Source organism: Pristis pectinata, chromosome 12, assembly GCF_009764475.1.
Source record: "Pristis pectinata isolate sPriPec2 chromosome 12, sPriPec2.1.pri, whole genome shotgun sequence".
NCBI classification, from domain to species: Eukaryota; Metazoa; Chordata; class Chondrichthyes; order Rhinopristiformes; family Pristidae; genus Pristis; species Pristis pectinata.
The window spans coordinates 29,023,365-29,046,496 of NC_067416.1; the positions used below are offsets into that span (position 1 = coordinate 29,023,365).

The window sequence follows — 23,132 nt, forward strand, 5'->3', positions numbered from 1 at the left end:
AGGATAAAATGAGGGAGAAAGCTGATTGTGGAATTGTGAATTGTAACAAGTCTATATAGAAACAACCATTGTTGCAGAACTAGTCTAAATTGCTCTATTTCTGATGGATGTCTTTATAAAGCCTTTCTCCTAACCTTGAATGAGGCATTAATTTTGAAATCTTAATGTAATATTCTATGGAATAATGGAAAGAGTATTCACATCCAGAGTTCCCAAGAGGGTTCTTGATTTCATCTAATGAATTAACTACCCGAAAGTGCATTCGGCCACAGTGGAACCATTAACATGAAATTCTAACAGTTGTGACAAGAGTGATTGAGGGCTTAGGAAGGTCATTGCAAGATAACTCAAATGTCAATGCACATAATAGGAAGGATTGAACTAACAAAATTAAAGACACAATTCCATTGCTGCATATGAAAATACATTTGTACTTGACACACTTAGGTTAGAATTTTTTTTTAATTTCCTGAATATATTGATGATTTATTGTTTTACAGAAAATTGAGCAACAGCTGATGATGGAGATCAAGAATTTCAAGAAAACTAGAACATTCTATCAGAAACTCCTACAACAGGAAAAAGGAAGCAAAGGTTAATGATACATTCATGCATTAAATTATCAATGTTTTCTCTGCTTTGTTAAAGCATAGAAGAATAAGTGTAGAGTAATAAAATTTTGATCAAAACTAGCCTAGCATTAAAATTAGTGTACAGACTAATGGGATTTCTGCTGTCTTTCAGTTGTGTAAGACAAAAAAAACACAATAAAACCATTGCATCTACCCTCTACCATGTACACATTTGATGTGTATTTCCACCCTTGTGCAAAGGAAACCTGAATTGTATTTTGAAGCAATGCAAGTAACCCTTTCAATCAATTTCCACCCTAACAGTGGTCTCAGATCTTACACAGAGCATTTGTTAACTGGGCGTACTCAGTTGTTTAAAATATACATTACGGGGATGGGTAACTAATTTTGCTTCTGAAAAGATTCCCAGAAGTCCAAGATATTTTTCAGTGCCAGCCAAATTGAAGCGCAACACACTGAATTTCACTGTATGTACCACGATAATATGTGTCCATATGCAAGGAGTCTTTGTCCCCATGATGGGTGAAATGTCTGTGAGAGGTGACTGGAATTGAGGTAGCATACAGCTTCTAGGAACATGACCCTGGCCTAAGTGTGTTGAACTTCCCCAGGTTTGAGATAGATTGCACTAGTCACCTTCTGGTGCTCATGAACACATTAGGAAATGTGGCAGGCTGATGTCGTCACTATTAAGAACAGTTGGGCAGCAGATAATGCTGCTGCCTCACTGCTCCAGGAAACCAGGTTCAATCCTGACCTCTGCTGCTGTCTGTGTTCTCTCTGTGACTGCATGGGTTTCCCTCAGGTACCCTGGTTTCCTCCCATTTTTCCAAAGACATGCAGGTTAACAGGTTAATTTGCTACTTTACTGTAAATTACCCCTAGTTTACACTAAGTGCGTCAGCGTGAAGTCAATGTGTACGTGGGAGAGAATAACTTATAGAGATTGGGGTTGATGGGATTTCTCTGAGAGCCATCATTGACTCAATGGACTGAATGGCCTACCTCTATGTTGAAAGGAAATTTAATAATGTGCATTATCAGGTCTGGCTTTCCCTCTTCCTGGCTTCTATTGCACCATGTCCAATGAACGGACCCAAGAGAATCTCCTGTCAGTGTTTCTCTCCATTTGGCCATGATAATCAGCTATCAAACTGAAGGCCTCTATTCGCTCGTGTCATCTAATGGAAATGACTCCATTAACTAGCTGAGAAGAGCAGCATAAAAATAAGCGTACAGTGTATCACTCCAAGATATTTAACAGACAGGCAGAGAAAGCATGCAGTTTCTGATCATGCAATCCGTTAGCATGGTTTTCTTATGTAGTCATCTGCTGGGGAGAGGGCTTTGGCAAGGAAGTTTCTGGAAAGCACATAGAGCAATACAGTGGAAACAAACAGGAAGCTGCATACACAGTCATGGAATCCATGGGCAGAAACTAAAGTTCCTGTTGCTAATGGTTGGCACAGTGCAAGTGTATGAGACCTTTTCACAAATTGATGATTCCTGGAGTAAATGTAGCCATGAGAGATAGATCCCAGAGGATGCAGATGAAGGTCATAAGTTTGGGCATGGGGTGGGTTGGGGGTGGGGGGAGGGTCGGGGGTGGTGCAGGTGCAGGAGTAGATAAATAGAGAGGCCCAAAGAAGAAATTACCTAAAGGGGGTTTACCTGAATCAGCTTCACAGTGCTGGGACCTGCCTGCTCAGGGAATCCCCTTATAACTTATGCAGTTTTAGGACAAGCCCTGTGGGATTGTGTGGGAATGTCAAGGACGTGTGCTAATTTCTCCTGCTATCTCACTAAACAAGCATTCCAAGAGAACTTTGTCATTATACATGCAACTAATGGTGAAAGCTGCTCCTTCATACAAGTTTGATTCACAATAGGAAGTGCCTGGTCAAACTTTCGTAATGGTATGATATGAATTAGAAAACCACGTACTTGAGGAAACATTGGCTTTTATATGCACAGACCTGAAAAGAGTGTCTTACCTGAATAAATTTCTAAGCATACAATTCAACCTGAAATACATACAATCTTTAATTCAATGGGCAATTCAGGATTAAAAATGATTGATTGTTTTTGACCTTTTGAGCACAGAAGGGTTAATTTTCCAATGACATCCTGTGTGAAAAATGGTAACTAATCTGCCAGCTTCCTGCATCAAGTCCTTATTGCATTTACTTGCACACTAAACCCTAAACAATCTTGAAGACTCTATTTTGTATCATTCTTGCTGCCAGAAAAGAACCTCCAAGTAATATTCCCTAATTTCCATGGTTACATAGATAAAACCTACCAAGTATCACCTGAGGTTTACAATGGTTTTCTTTTGTCTCTTAGTGAGTCCCTATCTGCAGCTTTCTAGACAGGCTGCATGACACTTTTTGAATTTGGTGATGTTTCCCAACGTGCCAGTCTGTTTAGCAGGTCTTTTAACCAAACTGCCACTTTAGCAGTTAATTAATTCAAGCAAAATCTATCTGGAAATCCATCACATTGTTCTCACAGGAAGTTTGAAATATCCTTCCCAGCCAGAGTCATCTACTGTTGTGCTCCAGACTCAGATTGAGTCCTGACTTCAGTTCACCTTGCACTGCTGTGTCACTGCAAAATGGAAATTAAAAACCAATGCAGAAATGGCAGTATAAAGAAATTCTTAACCAGTGGCACCTAAGCTTGTTATCTGAAGAGGGAGAAGACCAAGTCAAGATTCTTCTCCAAGGCTTTAGTTGGAGTATTTGAGCTTAAGCTATATTTTCATAATGCATTTTTACATCTTAATTTAAAGGGACCGATGCAAAGGTGATGCTGCCCAAACTAAAGCAAGAACTTCAGGAGGTAAAGGTGAAGGTGGAGCTGCTTGATCAGGAGAAGAAGTATCTTGAGGTATTTTAAATGTTAAAATTATTAAAGAATGACTGTTATATTTTATAGGGATACTATTATTTAAGGATTGATGATATACAGTATGTTTTCTGTCCTCATTGTTAAAGTCAGTGCTGTTTTGGATTGCATTTATGTAGCTTATCCAAAACATTGTTTTGTATTCTTTTATTTACATCAGAATCCACACAACTCTATTCACACCCTCAGCTGCTGAGGAAGTATATATTTACAGTATAACATGATGTATGATCATTTTCTATGGGGCAAATTAAGAAAGAAAAGGTTAATTAAAATAATTTGGTTGAACAATGTTTATTTAAAAAAGTAACCTGCTTACTGGATTTTTCTCCTTTCATGAAAAATGGTAGAAAAGTCTTCTCCTTTCAGTGTAATTTTTGATTGATGAACATGATTTTGAAATATGATTTCACCAGCAACACAAAGGAACAACTGGTCAGTCAAACTGAATTTGTATTCCACATTAGTGTCCTCTCCCAGGCCAGTATTGAGGCCCTAGTTAAACTCAATCAGTTATGTCATGTGGGAAGTATTATTTGCATGCTGGCACCAGACTCCCCAAACAGACAATCTATTCTGTCAGGAAAAAAAGATTACAAGGTGTACAACGGTTCAAGGATTTGCTCAAAGCCTCATTGAAAAAATGCAGAATCCCCATTGACTCTTGGGAATCCCAGTTCCATGAGTTCTCAAAGTGGAGAAGGAACCTTAGGGATGATATTAAGAACCTTGAGTCCATGCAGTGGGGGCACACAGAAACAGTGGAGCAGTGAACTAACTCCAAAACTACCCATCCACCCTCCCCATCAGTAACCTCCAGCCCTATTTTTGGAGCTGTCTGTCGTTCCCACATTAACCTCATTAGCCACCTCAAAACTCACAGAACCAAGTTATCCTTGATCCCAATGGACTGCCAAATAAGACACTGCATGTAACATTGCTAGCAGCCTTCCCTCACAATTCACCATTCCATTATCTTTGACAGTCCCTTTTCCGATAAGAAAACTACCTACCCATTTTGCTGATAGGTAGCATTGTAAGCAGTGTGGAAAAGCATTAAATTACATAGAGATAATAACAGGTTAAGCAAATGGACAAAACTGTGGTAAATGGACAAGGAAAATTTGAACTCGTCTACTTGAGAACCAGTAAAGATAGAGCAGAATACTCTCTAAATGTAGAAAAGCTGTAGATACTGAAGACAAAGGTAATATCCAAAGACCCTTAAAAAAACATTGTGGACAAATATGAAAAATAGTGAAACTGATGGAATATTGTCCTTTATATTGAGACATCTGGAATAAAAGTTACAGTTCAGCTAAACAAAACTCTGGTTAGATTATGCCTGGAGTATTTTGAGAAGAATATTTTGGACACTACACTCAAAGAAATATTAGTCTAAGAGGGAATGCAGTTTAGATTAGCAAAATGGGATATTAAGGAAAGATTACACTAACCAGATTGCACTCCTTGGTAATTTAGAAGATTAGTGGTAATTTGATGAAAGATTTCAAGATAATTAAGAGGATTGATAGGGTAAATTGATCAAGGATTTCAAGATATTTGGGAGAATTGATAGGGCAATTAGAGACTGTCTATTTCCACTGGATGAGGAGAGTGGGGTATGGCAATAATGTGTGCAGTCTAAAATTCACAATCAGACTTTTCAGAAACACTTGTCTATCCAACAGGATCCAGGCTAAAGTGAGCAGTTGACATCTGAGGGGAAGGCAATGGTTGTGGAGAAAGCCAGGGAACCGAGAAGGAAAAGAAGGGGGAAGGTCCTAAAGGGGAAGGGGGTAGGTGAGTCATCATCAGAAGCAGGGACAAGCAGTGATTAAGGAGAAAGCCAGGGAACCAAGAAGGAAAAGAAGGGAGAAGGTCCTAAAAGGGAAGGGGGTAAGTGAGTCATCATCAATTCATTCACTGAAGTATACACAAGAACACAGCAGGATCAGGTCATCAGGTCCTTCAAGCCTGCCCTATCATTTAATATGATCATAGCAGCTCTATGCTGGCCTCAACTCCTGTGCCATTTCTCTGTACCCCTCTATTCCTCACTCTATCAAATATTTAACCACCTCCACTTTAAATACTTACAATGATCTAACTTCCACCACCCACTGTAGCAGAGAATTCCAGAGATTCACCACCCTCTGTGAGAAGAAATTTCAACCTATCTCAGGTTTAAATGACCAGCCTCTTGCAGTTATATCCCCTCGTTTGAGACTGTCACTAATTAAAACATCCCAACATCTACCCCATCAAGTCCCCCTAAGATCTTACATGCCTAAATAAGGTCACCCCTCATTCTTAAACTGTCTAGCCTCACTTGATAGGACAACCCTCTCATCCCAGGAATTACCCAGTAATGCTATTATATCCTTTCTGTCAGTAAAGGGACCAAAACTGTACACAGTATTGCAATCAAGTGAATGGAACTTACACTTAATTACGGCAGACAAAGATCTTCTCCCACCCTACCGCATGGTACTACACTGTCCTCCAACAATAGACGTTGGCAGTGAGACCCTGGGAAATGTGGACCACTTGGGAGTAATGGAGACGGACATCAATGACAAAATTCACTGTCACTTTCTGGCCTTCAGAGGAAAAGAGTGTTTGCAGGTCAAGATCTCAGATCTTGATCTTTCATGGCTCTGCTGAATCTCCTTTTAACCTTCTTTGCACCAAGGGGAACATCTCTACCTTCTCCAGTCTAACATTGAATCAGCAATCTTTCATTGTAGTAAATTTTTTCTGCTCTCTGTATAGAACCTCTATATCCTTCCTAAAATGACCAGAATGGGATTCAGTACTCAATTTCAGTTGGTAAAATACAAACCTTAAGTTTTCTGCACCTGCCTCACGGTTGATAAAGCTAACTGGGTACTGACATAAACAACCAAATACTTCAGACATACCTCTGCAGTAATTTTCCAATAACTTATAACTATGTTTCTTACTATGGAATGTACTTCATTGTTGTTTTGTGAATATTGTCACCCTGTGGACAGTCAAAAATCAGAGGGAATCAGAAACACATCGCCCTCTCATTCTGTTCTCACATCTTGTACATTCCCAACCCTTTGTTCTGTCAGGGCATGTTGGGATAGTGCATTTTTGTTTAATTTCTGTGTTTGTGGGTTACAAATTGTCTCTACTATACGGATACTCGGTTGCCCAGCTTGTTAATGTAGGTACAGTTAGCCACTCTCACTGCAGGTCTTACTATAGTACATAACAGCAGTGGGAGATGCAGCCTGTTTTAATGGCAGGCTTTCACCAACAAATTGCTGAGTGTCATCCCCAAATGGCTAGAATGTTTGTGGAAAGTGACTGTGTTGGTCATTGAAATTAAGCTTGAAGGCTGCTGGGTAGGCACATGGTCAATACAGGGATGGTGTTGGTGAGTTCGGGAGGTGTGTCTAACACTGTCAGTAATTTCGGGAATGGGTGGTCAGCGGGATGAGAGGCCTGTACTGTACTTTCTTTATGGGGCCCACCACAACATTTCTACTTTTCTAGGCCTACCAAAAGTAGGGAATATATTTATAATGATGGGCTTCTTCAGGTAAGTATCTTGTTTTGTTTTAATTTCCACATTCCCTCAAAGGAAATTAAAATTATGCTCATTAGACTTAGTTTTATCTGGCAAGTTTTCATTATTTAAGAAGGTTATTTTTGCCTCATGTTATTTCATTATTGTTAAAATATTCTAGCTGATAATGCTGTATGTTCTTAATGGTATTTTTGGTCTCTATAGGTTTTGCAGATGGAGCTGTGGGGTCTGGATTCCTCTCTGCTTCTTTCACTGGTCAGCTCTCCATTCCAGCTGACAGCACTAGACCTCAAGTCGAGCAACGGCATTTCCTTTCTCACCTTTCATACTCCAGGAGGTGATCAGAGCCAAGGCGAGAACAAGACACTTCAAGCTGGCACAGCAGAGGGTTTGATGGCTTACCTTTACAGCAGGTAAGTGGCACAGAGCAAGGAATATTACTGTTAGATTAAATAGGAGAACATACTTCTATATGGAAGTTTATATGACCCCAAGACTTCCCAAAGTGATCCACAGGCAGCAACTTTCTTTTGGTTTGTATCAAAAGGTATCAAAGGGATTTCTTCATTCATTCTGTTTGACATCAGTGAAAAAACTGCCATTTTAAAGCACTGTTACATTTCTGTAGCCGCACAATTAAAGAGACCTTTAAAGCATGCAGCAGCTCTCCATAGGCACCTGGTGTCATTCTCTCTGGGATAATGACTTCTCACCAGTATTCAAGCTTAAATCCAAATGGAGAGCATTCCTGTTGTACTACACAGGCTGTATGTGTGAGTGGAGACCTGGAGAGAGATGCTTTCCCCTATGGACACATATCACACAATTTCTTCATTTCCCACCGCTTGCAATATGCTATTCATTTATGTAGAACCTTTAATCTAGTAAATATTCCAGGATACATCACTGAGGAGAGACATCAGCCAAGATGTAATAGAAGTATTCAGGGAAATGACGAGAAGTATATTCCAGAAAATACACTGTGAAGAATATTTTAAACTGAGACAAAAAAAAAGGATAGAAGGGTTCATGGAGGAAACTCCCATGAATAGGACTTGAGCTGGCTGATGCGGAACACATCGAAGGACCAAATGAAATACCAGTCTTCCCCAGCTTACCAACATGCAATTTATATACAGCCTGTACGTACAAACAAACAATTGGGAAACCAGCAGTATGGATTTGCCGGCTGCTGTGGGGCTGCCATGTGGGAATTGAGTTTGCAGCTGCAATTCCGACTTGCGAACTGTTCGGGATACAAACAGCCAATAGGAACGGAACCCTGGCGGAGGACCTTGAGATGCAAAGCAAAGCATGTTACAGATGTGGCGTTGGGTAGGACCTTAGAGAGACTTGCAAACAAGAAGGAATATATTGAATTCAAAACAACAAAGATTTGCAAGGGCAAATGTGACAATACAGCAATATTACACAAGGTTAATGGCGGACCAAGAGGTCATGCAGAACAGGTGATACTGTGTTAGAATTGTAATTTATGTAAATTTATATCGAGTTTAGAAGCCAAAAAGGATTGAACTGCCATAGTGTTGAGGTTTAAGAGAGAGGCTGGCATTGCTGTGGATTCACTGTGCAATCAATTTCTCGTCCATCTTTCAAGATTTGTCTCATCAAACTTACTTTGATTAGTTTCCATTTTTGATCTTGAACTGTCAGTTCCCACCCTTCACATTTCTTGACAAATAGAAGAATGCATGCCTTGCACAGACATGCGAGAATTAGGCAGAGGGGACAGTTGGTGATGTCAGTCCTAGGCAAAGCCAATTTGATGCCAGTTCTGCCAAACTGTGCCTGCATAATGCAGCCACCAATGACTGTATTTCTGATGAAGATTACTTTAGAACACACGTCCATTGCATTTCCCATTTAACCCCTTACTGCAGTTGATCATCTCAGTGTCCTTTTGGTCAAAACCATAGAATACCTACCCAACACGTAGCCATGATTTGACCAAAAATTAGTCATTTTTAGTATCTCTGTGTGCCTTTCCTGGTACCTTAAACACATATAGCAAAAGCTGCAGCTTAACTGGTGAAGGCTGTAGTTGGTTTTGTGTGGCATATTGAGCAACTGTGCATCTTGAAGATCAGGATTGGACTGCATTGTCATCCTATGAGATCTAGGTTGTAATGTGGGCACTGGCCAAGTGGCAGAAGACTGGTTTCGACATCCAGAGAGGGGGTTGCAAGTCTGTGCTTCATGGGTTGGGGCCAGACTTCCCATGATCCTTCGCATTTCATGCAGGCTTTGAGGCACACTAGCTTTCCCTGCGTAATTGGACAATATTTTTTAAAAAGCTTCAAATTCACAAGGTTATTTCTCAGGCAGGTAGGGTAATTGAGAAATGGAGGGGGTGGCAGGTGGTTGTATTTAAATTTATGGTTAACTAAATATTTCTTTTATTTTGTCATAGTTTAAGTCAGTTGGATAAAAAGTCATAAAAATGGGAATATTAAATAATGTTATTATTTTTACAGTAATGCCATAATGGGAGGATATGTTCAGCAGTTCTTTTATACCTTCCGTTATTTCACATCACCCTGTGAGTTCCTCCAGTTTCTGAAAGATAGATTCAACAGTATCACTGATATCAGGTATTGTATAAACTGCAGCAGTTCTTTCTAATTCTAAAAGTCTCTAGTTTGTGTCTTTTTGCTGGTTTGGGAAATGTTTGACATTGTCAGATTAAGTGAGGTGATCCTGGTTACACAATTCCAAAATTTAATCAGTTCAGCAAAATATCTCAAAAAAAACTCTTACGTTCTTTTTTACATTTTTGGTGTGGAGTGGAAATTAAATCATAATTAAATTTTAATATGAATATGCTACTTACTTCCTATTGGATGGAATTACAAGGAGAAGAATTTTTCAGTTTTCAATGCTAGTTTCTGCAACAAAGTTATAGAGACATACTGTCCGGAAACAGGCCCTTCAGTCCATCGAGTCCATGTCAATCATCCAGCACCTACTTACACTAATTCTACACAATTGTGACATTCCCATCAACTAGAAAGATAGCTCAGATGAATGCATGACTGAGGAGCTGATGCAGGGGTTCTTGGATCATTGGGATCTTTTCTGGGGTAGGGGTGACCTGTACGAGAGAAACTGGTTGCACCTGAACTGGAGGGGAACCAATGTCCTGATTGGGAGATTGCTAGTGCTACTTGGGAGGGGTTAAACTAGAGTGGAAGTGGGGGTGGAGCCCTGAGGAGTGGAGTGACTGATGAGAAATTGGGACAATGCTGTAGCCAATGAGAGCAAATTTAGTCGTCAGGATAGACAGGATCACAGTAAAGGGAAAGGAAAGACCATTGTTTTATACTGCATTTATTTCAATGCAAGAGGCTTGACAGGTAAGGTGGATGAACTCAGGGCGTGAATTGGCTCTGGGGACTGGGATACCGGCCGTAACTGAAACATGGCTGAGGAAGGGCAGGACTGGCAGCTCAATGTTCCAGGATACAGATGCTACAGACGTGACAGAGCTGCAGGTAAGAGAGGAGGGGTTGTTGCCTTCTTGATGAAAGAGGACATAACAACAGTCCTCAGAGAGGATATTCTTGAGGGATCATCCAGTAAGGCCATTTGGGTAGAACTTAGAAACATGAAGGGGATGGTCACTCTGATGAGATTGTATTATAGGCCCCCCCCGATAGTCAGTGGGAATTGGAGGAGCAGATATCTAGAGAGATTGTAGCTAGTTGCAAACATAATAGGGTAGTATTAGTGGGAGATTTTAACTTCAGTAATATTGACTGGGCCAGCCATAGTGTGAAAGGATTGGATGGAGTGGAATTTGTGAAATGTGTCCAAGAAAGCTTCCTTAACCAATCTATAGAGGGATCTACTAGAAAGGGTGTAATACTGGACCTCCTCCTGGGGAATGAGGTAGGGCAAGTGGAGGATGTATCTGTCAGCAAGCATTTTGGGTCCAGTGACCATAATTCCATTAGTTTTGAAATAGTTATGGAGAAGCATACAACAGGTTCACAGGTTAAGGTCCTGAACTGGGGCAGAGCAAATTTTGGAGCTATTAGGCAGGATCTTTCAGTGGTTGATTGAGATTGTTTGCAGGGAAAGGAACGTCTGCGAAATGGGAGGCCTTTAAAAGTGTGATGTCAAGAGTTCAGGGTCTGCATGTTACTGTTAGGATGAAGGGCAAGGCTGGCAGGTTTCAGGAACCCTGGTTGGGGCTCTGGAGCAGCCAGAGGAAACCCATGCATTCACAGGGAGAATGTGCAAACTGCACACAGACAGCACTAGATGCCAGAATTGAACCTGGATCGCTGGAAGCAGCAGCACTACAAGCTGTGTTGTCTTGAGAAGAGGGATATTGGAGAAAACTTAAGTAAGGGGCCTTTTGGCTTACATGGTCTTCATTAAGGCTTTTGACAAGGTACCGCATGGTAGGCTAGTCCAAAAGGTTAAGGCACAAGGGATCCAAGGTATGTTGCAAACTTGATCCAAAATTGGCTGGGTGATAGGAAGCAGAGCGTAGTGGTGATTTTTTGACTGGGAATCTGTAACAAATGATGTACCGCATGGATCAGTGCTGGGACTTCTGTTGTTTGTAATATTTAGAGTCATACAACATGGAAGCAGGCTCTTCAGCCCAACTCATCCATACTGACCAAGGTGCCTACCTGAGTTAGTCCCATTTACCTGCATTTGGCCCACATTCCTCCTAAACCTTTCCTATCCACGTATGTGTCCAAATATCTTTTAAACATTGTAATTGTACCCGCCTCTACCACTTCCTCTGGCAGTTCATTCCATTTACCCACCACCCTCTGTGTAGAAAAACTTATCCCTCAGGCCCCCTTTAAATTTTTCCCCTCTCACCTTAAACCTATGCCCTCTAGATTGAGACTCCCCTGCCCTGGGAAAAAGGCTATGACCATCCAACTTACCTGTGACCCTGATGATTTTATAAACCTCTATAAGGTCACCCCTTGGCCTCCTCATCAGGGAAAATAGTCTCCCTCTAACTCAGGCCCTCCTGTCCAGGCAACATCCACGTGAATCTTTACTGCACCCTCTCCAGCTTAAACCTATCCTTCTCTACCTTAACCACATCCTTATATAAATGTCTTGGATGAGAATGTAAGGAGGGATGATTAGTAAGTTGGCAGATGATACAAAAATTGGTGGAGTCACAGATAGAGAAGAAAGTTGTCTAGAGAATGTCTACAACAAGGTGCCAGAGGAGTTAGTGGAGGCAGATACAATTACAGTGTTTAAAAGGTATTGAGGCTGGTACTTGGATATGAAAGACATAGAAAGATAAAGGCCTAATGCAGGCAAATGAGATTAGCGTAGATAGGTATCACAGCAGATGGCATAAGATAAGATATCTTTATTAGTCACATGTACGTCCACACACACAGTGAAATGCATCTTTTGCATAGTGTGTTCTGGGGGCAGCCCACAAGTGTCACCATGCTTCTGGCACCAACATAGCATGCCCACAACTTCCTAACACGTACGTCTTTGGAATGTGGTAGGAAACCGGAGCACCTGGAGGAAACCCACACAGACACGGGGAGAACCTACAAACTCTTTACAGACAGCAGCAGGAATTGAACCCAGGTGTCTGGCGCTGTAATAGCATTACGCTAACCGCTACACTACCGTGCCTGCCATGGACTAAATGGCCAAAAGGGCCTGTTTCTATGTTGTGCATTTCTATGGTTCTATGAAGAGATTTGGAGTAAGAACTTTGCAAAAGAAAAAAGCACTGAACAAATTTGTAACTGTTGTTCTTAGTTCAGGGAATCATTTATATCGAATGATATCTTTAGCTATATTGCACTCAGTCCTATTTGTTAAGTCTTTGTGGCTCTGCAGTCCTCACAGCAACAGTTACAATGGCACAAGAAACTAGAACTCAAAACTGGGTAACATCCAATTGGATCTTTTTAGTACTATCTTTAAACCAATATTTTTGTTTATGATAAAGTAAACTAAATTATTTTTTAATTCCAGCCTGAAACACAAAATGTCACCTGACTGCATCAAGGTGTACAATCGAAGTTTAGATTTACTGCAGGCTTGGATTGAAGAGTGCTACAGTGTGGATATTGCACAGGATGCTGTTATTCTACACAAGTTGGAAACTTTTATTACCAGAAAGGTAATCTGAATTTACATAGCAATAAAAATGTTAATGCTTAAAGGCATTCATTAATAAATATTCACTAATAAAAGGTCATTTCTAATGGATAGACTGAAAGTATAGTGAATGATAATACTGAAGCAGTTGGTGATAGTGTGTGGAAGTTACTGCTGATTTGGCTTCTGTGTTTGCACTACCACAAGGTTACATAGGGGCAATTCTCACAGTGTGATGTAATTTACATATCCTGCTATTTATTGCATTCAGTCAGATTACTGTTCAGAGAAAGTGGCTTCAGTTTTCTGCTGAATTAAATTTATACATTAGGATAACTAAGATTATTACTGGAAGCAAAGTGGGTCCTCAAACAGAAAATGCACTTTCTGGCAGAACCAGTTCCAGATGAAAGCTGGGAAAATACCTGAAATTCCATTATATCTTATCCAGTCTCATTCATACAGAGCACTCATTTGTTGCTGAGAATTGGAAGGAGGGGGAGTTTCAGGATGATCCAGTTGGTCAGTTGTTTTGGTTGAGTGGATGGGGAAGAAGGATTGGCCTGTGCTGTGGTCTTAAGGGCAAAACATGGAGGGAGAAGAATCATAACCAGAGACGGGAGTGGGGAGGTGTCCAGTTTAATGGACATTGCTCAAACAAGGACTGGGGAGGGGGAATTGAAATGGTGACTTTTGCCCAGAAGTACTTAGTCCAATTTTCTGAGTGATGTGCATCCTACGGGGCCAGTGGGAGTGGGGGTCGTGCAGTGGGGGAGGAGAGACAGGTGATTGTGGGGACTTTTATTTAGGCTTAAAAGCTGACACAGGTCCCTTGGTCCTCTGGTGGGGGAGACCTGATTGCATGTAGAATATCAAAACTCCACTAGTATTCCCGGTCTGCAGAGCACATTAAGAGCTAGAAATGAAGCTATCAATGTCATTGGATTCAACGCCATCTCACACTCTGGTGCAGTCAGCACACGGGCATTGATAGCTGCATTCCCAGCATAGGCACCAGGATCTATGGTCTATTCAAACATGTATGCTCTTCATTACTGTGCCGTGGCTACCACGAGGAAGTGCCCTTAACACTCTTACCCATGCATCCTAATAGCAATGGTGTTGCAGCCAGGATCTCTGCAGGCAGCTCCCATTCAGAACAACAAGGGTGGGTTTACAACACAGCAATCAGGATGTACACCACCATAAATATTTTTTAAAAGGTACATTTTCACAATTTCACTTTTTGTTTTGTTGGGTGTAGGGGCAAATTCCTCCAATTAGGTGATGACTCAGAGTGCAACATCTTTCACTGCACCAAATGAGGGTGAAAAATCCAATTTCCAGACAAACGTTAATTATGCTACATCTTTTGTTTGAACAAAGCCGTGTACATACATGATATAATTGATAAAACATGAGCAGCAAAACAGCAGTGCAAATCATTTAACAAGTTGTACATTTAGTAATAACTTGTGGATGATGTACATACAGATTGAATGTGAAACCAATTTAAGATAAAAATTGTGGATAATTATACAAAATGAAGCGTTAAAATCTAAGTGAATCTTCTGAATATTACCTTTGGTCTTCCTTTTGCTAGGTTATTCCATGTGATAGCCGGGGCCAATATTTAATTAATTTACTTCAAAACCTCTCCAATGGTAAAATGTTCCGTAAGCTGTCTTATTCCAGCTTCAATTTTGAGGACATAAAGAATGAAGGAGACAATGATTCAGTTTATTCAGTTTCCATAAAATGCTTAGATGAAGATATTTCCAGAAAGGTATGTTGTTGCTTTTTTTTAAGACTACTAAAATTAATAATGAAATATTAGCTTTTCCTGCACATTGTGCATAAAAACAGCTGCTTCAAAGTCAGCCAGCACCTGTAAAAGTGTGTTAATCCCTCAGTTTGCAGCAGGTCAATAAAGATTTTGTTTGTGTTCCATCGTGCAAACTTCAAAACAGGCCCTAGGAACCCGGGTCTTTTCTTCATAGTGGTGAATGACACAAAGGAAATCGGGCAATATAAGGCGCAGGAGCACGTCAGGGTACTGGTGGGAGAGAAAGCTGATTTGAATGGGATTGTTGGGGATCAGAAGGGAACACTGGGGGTCAATCAATCAGTAGAGGTTTTGGGGAAGAGGTCAACTGCCAAGAATCAGTAGAGAGCAGGACAGTTGAATGTTGGAGAGGCAGGGGCTAGAATCAGTAGTTGAGGGGTTGAATCTGTAGAGGTATGTCATTGGTCTGGTTGCACTGGTGCACAGAGTTCTCTGATGCAAATTGAAGGAAAATTATGGACTTTATTGCCAATAACCTATTGCAAGAAGTCCCCAAAATTCAATTGCATTTTTGACATTGACAGTTCCTATCAAAATAATATGAACGAAACTAGCATTATTTATTTAAAATGGTATGTTCACCAAATACTTAAGAAGCAGTTAATAGAGAATGTAAATGATGCACACTTGCAATTTGTGCTGTTGTCAGAAATGTATTCAACAGAAAATTTGACATATTGAGTTTATCATCACTATTCGTTTTAAATATACCATGCCTTCAAATTACATTCTTTCTATTTTTATTTAAACATATTGATGAATGTAAACTAATAGTAAGATGAAAGAATCTTTGGAAATAAGATATTACCCCATTAAAATATTTTTCATGGATGTGTCTTTAAATGTTGAAGTTATTTTCTGCCAATCTTGTTGAAACAGAGTTTTAAGTGGAAGATCATTAAAAGCACCGAAGCATCAAACCCTCATCAGCAGGAAAGGTGTAACAATATTGCAGCTGTACAACCAAGGCCCTGTTGTAATAACTTCACAACAGAACAGTTGGGTGTTTACCAGAAAACTGGTCAGAAAGACCTTTTCACGTTGGCTGATTACAGTGCACATCATATAGCCCAGCAGCTGACCTTGCTACAACAGGTACCATTAGATGTTTTTAACCATTAGATGTTTTTTTTACCATTAAATGTTTTTAACAATGTAACAAAGTAGAATGTACTTTTTTTAGTTTTTTTTCACCAGTTTCCTTTCTCTTCTGCTCTCCTCTCCCAAAAGTATTGACTCTTACTGAGTTCAGTTGACTGAGTGTTCACCAGCTTTTCATCCCAGTGACTGTTATTCATCTGTAAACATTAATAATGTAGAGTGTTCATTATTTTCAATAACAGGCTGAGCCTGTTCCTATTTTCAGTAAACATCCTGTTTTTAATTGGAATTCTTCTCTAACCTGGAAATGTTCAGGTCAATTGCTACTGCCACTGTTTCTCCTGAAGGCAACCTCTGTAGGGATTTAAGAACTGATAGATGGAAGAAAAAGGCCAAGGTTAATCTACTTTTCCTCTGCCATTCTGATCGTTACAATACACTGCAGTAATAAGTTATTGACTAATTGTGGAAATGAATTTCTACAGCAGGCCCAGACAAGAGACAAGCAAAACCTTGGTGAAAGCTCTGGGATTAAAAAAAAGATCCAAACTCACTTTCTTCTCTCAATCATATATCATGTCTCATATTAAATATTCAGTCTATACCGAAGTATCTTTTACTCTGCAAAAGATATATCTCATTTGCATTTGAATAGACAAATACCATAGGGAATTTGTATCAAATATTAAGAGGAAACTCCTTTACCCAAAGAGTGTTGAGAATATGGAATATGTTATCACAGGGAGTGGTTGAAATGAATAATATAGATGCATTATAGGGGGGCTGAATAGGTGTATTGAAGGAGAATGGAATAAAGGGCTAGTTTGATAAATTTACATGACGAAAGATAGGAGGAGGCATAAGTGGAGCATAAATGCTGGCATGGTCTGGATGGGCCATTTAGCCTCTTCTGTGCCATATATATATATATATATATATATATATATATATTATGTTTCCATGATCTTTCAATGGAATCTGTTCCATTGATTTACAATTCAAACTCATTAAGGTAACTTTACATTCAGTTAAACTTTGAATTAACTCCTCTTTACTTCAAAGCCAGACAATGTCATATTGTTCTAGAGAAGTTGTTAGAATTTTCTCTGGTCTGTGTAAGCAAAAAATTGATACGACTGAGAAACAGTTTTCTTCCTGGCAAGGTAAAATCAAATGTATACTCATCTGAAATCTGGGAAATTCTTGCCGTATTTATACAATGAAATTTTTTGCCTTCAAGAGCAAGCAGCACATTGTCATGCAACAATTTTCATTACCCTATTCCAAAAATAATGATATTCGTGTTTCAGTGATGTTCAATAATAACAGTATCAATGAGGTACAAAAAATGAGTGTATTTAAAAGGAGGCTAAGATGAAATATATAATATTGAAATGTTCTCTTTTAAAATAAGAAACAATAATTTGTCCTCATCAACAAATCTATTAATACATTCAAATCTTCTGTGAAATGTTACCTGAATCTTTTTAGTAGTAATTATATCTAGCATTATATTCAACCTTTTAACACCCGAAAAGTAATATTTTACACATTTCCGTTGCTACAAAATGTTGAATTGGAAATAAAATTACACCCAGGATATATCTATTTCTTGGTTCTGTCAGATTAATTACATTTTTCATAGTTTTTAATGTTGAAACTTATTTCAAGTTCTCAGGCCCATTAGGATAGATAATAACTTTATGGCTTGATGTAAAATAGGTAACAGCAAGATGGCCAGTTTACACCTCTCCTGATCATTATTTTCAGTGGTTTCTTCCTTGCGGCTTTATGCTCTCTTTCATAAAGTAGCTGGTGCTCTTGATTGTCAACAGTTTTGAAGCATCAGAAAATCAAATATTCACAATTTGTTTGGAAGTAATAACAAATATATTTCATTTTATGCTTTGGTTATGCAGCAGGTTTTCTATTGATATCTTAGGACAGAAAACAAATAAATACCTTGTAAATGGTCCTCATGCACTTTGATTTCTTTTCTTCAGGCACCATCTGTTCAGCAGTTTTCAAATACCTGATGTGCTTGGGGTGGTCAGTGTTGAACTATTCAGCACCACTGGAAGCTATAGCATTTTTCTATTTGATAAAACTCTGTGAACTTGCATCTTCTTCACTAATGACCTTCCTACCATCACTAAATCAGAGCAGAGATGTTCACTGATGATTACTCTGTTGAAAGTTTGGGGATGTGCTAATAAGTAGCAAGTGCTAGGTAATGGCCATCTCCAACAAGAAGGAATGGAACAACTATCCTTGGTCGATCACTTGCATTACCATTGCCACATCGACATCTACCATCAACATCCCAAGTCACTGAACCAGCAACATAAATACTGTAACTACAAGAGCAGGTCAGAGGCAGGGTATCTGTGGCAAGTGACTCTGCTCCTGACACTCAAAGCCTTTCCATTATTTGCAAGGCACAGATCAGGAGGTTGATGGAATCTTCTTCACTTACCTGAATGAGTGCAGCTCCAACAGTACTCAGAAAGCCTGACACTATCCAGGGCAAAACAACCAGTTTGATTCACAACCACTCCACCGCTTCACTGTGGTTTAAGCTGCCCACAACATGCACTGCAATTACTCATCTTGGCCCCTTCAACAGCATCTGACAAACCTCCTGCCTCCACCTCCCTGAAGGCAAAGGGCAACAGGCCCATGGGAACGCCACCACCTGCAAGTTCCCCACTAAGTCATACACCACCCTGACTTATATATCACGGTGTATATCCAGTGAAGTATATCATTGTTTCTTTCTTGTCGATGGGTCTTCTTTCAGGAATTTCCTACCCAAAAACATTGTGGGAGTACATTCACCATAAGAATTTCAGTATTTCAAGAAAGTGGCTCATTATTTCCTTCTCAAGAGAAATTAGGGACAGGTACTGAATACAGATTGGCCTTGCCAGGAATGCCTACATTCCATATATGATCAAATAATAACTTCCTTGGGATGTATTTGCTATATATAAAAAGGCATTATATAAATGGAAGTAATCGTTGGTGAATCCAACCATGGTATAAGATTTCCAGCAAATGAATTATTACAGAATCTACTTCAGTGGATATAATTTTGTAACAATAATCAGAATAATGAGTCCCAATGGTGCTCTAATTTGCGTCCAGCTCCCTCTTCCTTGATTATTCTCATTAACTGCTCATGAAATGCTCTTTTTGCAAACATCTCCTGATTATTGGTACCTCATTAGATGCAAACTCTTCCTAATGTTATCTAGTCTTTAGCCATTTGAGAGCAGTAACAGTTTTTGTACTGTAATACAGATCTTACTTATCGTCAGAGGAAACCTGAAAAAATCTTCATTTTATGATTGCTTTGATTTTTATAAATACTGCCTGTTCGAATCACTCAAGAAGTAATTAACTAATTATTTCCGTTTTTAATTATTAGGTGATTCACTGGGGGACATAAAAAAGAGTTCTTAATTAGCATTTATTAATTAAGTGACAAATTTAGTTACTCCAAGTCAAATCTTTCCCCTTCCCCAATAGCACCACTCTCCTGCACCCCACATGCCCCTAACTTTCTAATTGATACAGTTTGCAGTTAAGAGGGAGGATCAGAAATGTATGCCACATGAATGATAGGAAAATGGAGGGCTATGTGGGAGGGTTAAATAGATATTAGAGCAGGATAAATGTCTGCACAACATCGTGGGCCGAAGGGCCTGTACTGTGCTGTAATGTTGTATGTTCTATGTGGTTTAACTGGTGGATTTTAAAGAATATTTTAGAGCAGAAGGAGAATTAGAAAAAGTTTAGAAAGAATGAAAGAGCATTTAACCTGGTTGTTGAAGAGGAGGAGGCCAAGGTGGAGGCTAAAGGATGCCCATGATGATGGTGTCTGTGTGGGAAAAGAAGCTATTGCTAGAAGGGCTCTGGCTATGATTCAACAAATAGTCTTGGAAATAAGCACAGCTTAGCCCACCAAACTGTCCAGTGGAGGAGAGGCATTGGAGAAGTATGGTATGATCAATACTGAAGACTGGCAGAAAAATTGAGGAGATGCATTTATTCAGAGTCAGCTTCATTTGTGACTTTGGTTAATTATAAGATCAGAAGATATAGGAGCAAAATTAGGCCATTCGGCCCATCGAGTCAGCTCCACCATTCAATCATGGCTATTTTTTTTTCTCAACCCCATTCTCCCACCTTCCCCTCCATAACCCTTAACCCCTTCCCAATCAAGAACCTATCAATCTCTGCCTTAAATACACCCAATGACTTGGTCTCCACAGTCCTCCATGGGATTACATTTCAACTGCTGTGGAGGAATTTAAATAGTCATGAAAGAAATTATACAGAATGGAGAACCATTAGCCAACTTAATTTTGGCGATGGCATCATGCAGTCTAGATGGGTCAAGGATGTTTCTTTTAAGTGAAGAGTGATGAAACAAGGGTGCTGCTTCAACAGAAAACATTTTCAGTGTTGGCCATCTCAGGAGGCAAGAAATCATAAAAACAAAATACTGTAGATACTAGAAATCTGAAATAAAAACAGAAAATGCTAGAAATACTTGGCAAGTCGTCTAGGATTGAGGAACAGAATTAACATTTTCAGGTCATCAGGTGCCAAGGAAGGAAGTTAGATGGTCTGGAATTTGTAGGGATGTGGGTGGTCAATTGAGTACAAAGTGGAAAGGACAAAGAGGAAGATGGGGTAGAAACTAGATAGACTATAAGACCTTATATTTAAAATATATAGTTGGTGTAAATGGCTCTACTTTCCTTGAACTGTTAGCAAAATTACCCGATTTTCATGGTTCTTACAACCCACTGCCTGATTTTTGTGTCTCCATTTATGCCCAGCACCTGATTAATAAAGATGGTAGAGTGTCAGCTCCTTCCCTCCTGATCTTCAGATAAGAGTGGTAGTTCCTTCCTCTGAGAACCTTTCTCCTCACCAAAGAGAAACCATTTTGCTATGCAACTACAATCTCTGCCCACCCAATGAACCCTGCCACTACCACCCCCTCCCCTTTCACAACCAAACTCTACATGGCCAACAAGCCCAATCAGGCCTGTGGGCAAAGTACCGAACTAGCCTTGGAAGGGTAGGACTGCTTCGTGCATTTTTCTGTGGGTTTCCTAACAACTTGAGTTTAATCCAGTGGAACAATACCAAAACAGTTACTGTTGTAATATATATCCGCGACATTCCCTTTATGGGGCACTGAAGTTTCTTGGGATATACTTTTTGGATGCAAGTGCTCAATGAGTATTTGAATGTTAATCATATTGGTTAAAGTATTTTCCTATAATTTCAGGAACTGTTTCAAGATTGTCATCCAGTCCATTTTCTGAATTCAAGATCATTTGGTGTAAATGACAAATCCTCCACGGTTCTAAAGTGGGTTTTTATTATCTCTATTTTTGTAATTATGCTATGACATGCTTTGCTAACATTAAATTCATAGAAATGGTGGAAACAGAATTAATATAGATATGTTTATACTGTAGAAAAGATTGCAAGAAAAATTCTTATTGACTTGATCAAATAGCATCAGTACCTATGTCAAGCTCAGCAATATTTTTGTAATTGAACTTAAGGATAAAATTGCTTATGATTTTTTTTAGAATTTTCTCCTGTTCCTTTCTCAACTTACACTAGACTTTGATTCTCCTCTGAACACCTACGGCCTTCCACTACATCAGTTATGTTGTCATTTTGTTTTTCTATAACCATAATAGTAAATTCAGCTTTAAAATCCCATGCTGTCAAAACTATTCAGCCGTATCTTAAACATGGTCAGCCCAAGAATATTTACTTCTCATAGTGCAGTGAAAACCACAAGCTAGTAATTGAAGGTTAGAATTCTGATTATTTTTCTGCTTACCCTGCCCAGCTGAATTTTTTTTTAACAGTCCAGCTCTTGAACCAGGAAAGCACAAACTTGTTCTCAAAACCCTTGTGTGTTCTGCAACTTTTATGAAAGTCATAGCGCATTAAAAACTGCATGTGGGCATTGTCCAATGACAACAATCATCCTGCTTTGCAAATTTTCATCTTGTAAATTTAAAAGTGAAAATAAATCACAAAGTGGTCTTTTAGCTTGTTTAAGAAGCTAGCATATAAAATCGTAAAACTTGTGAATAAGATTTACATTGACCAAGGAGTATTTCTTTAGATCTGCAGGCCTATTATCCATTAACATTCATTATGGTATCATTTAATACGATGGGTAGCCTTGTCAAATAGCAACTTTTCCCGTTGTGGATCATTGTTGTTGTCAGGTCACCTGTGTTTCTTTGATAGATAGAGTTCTATTAACAGGCAGCAATTTGATAAAATGCTGCTCTATCAAATCTATTTCAAATATAATGGTAACCAAGACCAGTGTGGAGATGTTTCACTGTTCAGCTCAACAGGCTGGTATCTGGATTTCCATGAATAGATGCCTAGACATGTTCATAGGTTTAGGTTGCTTATGGGGAATATTCACTAAAGATTAATCTTGCGTATCCAGAGAGAAGAATGCAATATTAGAAGCCCCATTTTGATTGTAAATTGTTTGATATTACTCACAAGATCACAAGAAAAAGGAGCAGAAGTAGGCCATTCGGCCCATCGAGTCTGCTCCGCTACCTCACCATGAGCTAAACTATTCCCGCCTAGCCCCAATTTCCGGCCTTTTCCCCATATCCCTTGATACCTTGACTAATTAGATACCTATCAATCTCCTCCTTAAACACCCCCAGTGATCGGACCTCCACAGCTGTATGTGGCAACGAATTCCATAAATCCACAACCCTCTGGCTAAAGAAATTTCTTCTCATTTCTGTTCTAAATGGATACCCTCTAACTCTAAGACTGTGCCCTCTAGTCCTGGACTCACCCACCAAGGCAAACAGCTTAGCCACATCTACTCTGTCCAGTCCTTTCAACATTCGAAATGTTTCTATGAGGTCCCCTCTCATTCTTCTGTACTCCAGTGAGTACAGTCCAA

The 23,132-nt window shown here is 39.5% G+C and overlaps 1 protein-coding gene across 1 annotated transcript in view; it reads left to right on the forward strand.

The window, feature by feature from the left end:
* The window catches only part of LOC127577009 (kinase non-catalytic C-lobe domain-containing protein 1), a 145,133-nt gene that overhangs the window by 109,462 nt on the left and 12,539 nt on the right, over positions 1 to 23,132 (forward strand). The window contains exons 18-25 of the mRNA XM_052027867.1: positions 501 to 594; positions 3,388 to 3,485; positions 7,270 to 7,478; positions 9,561 to 9,677; positions 13,072 to 13,219; positions 14,801 to 14,983; positions 15,923 to 16,138; positions 21,453 to 21,535. Of these exons, the coding sequence (XP_051883827.1) occupies positions 501 to 594; positions 3,388 to 3,485; positions 7,270 to 7,478; positions 9,561 to 9,677; positions 13,072 to 13,219; positions 14,801 to 14,983; positions 15,923 to 16,138; positions 21,453 to 21,535 (1,148 nt within the window). The remainder of the gene's footprint in view (positions 1 to 500; positions 595 to 3,387; positions 3,486 to 7,269; positions 7,479 to 9,560; positions 9,678 to 13,071; positions 13,220 to 14,800; positions 14,984 to 15,922; positions 16,139 to 21,452; positions 21,536 to 23,132) is intronic.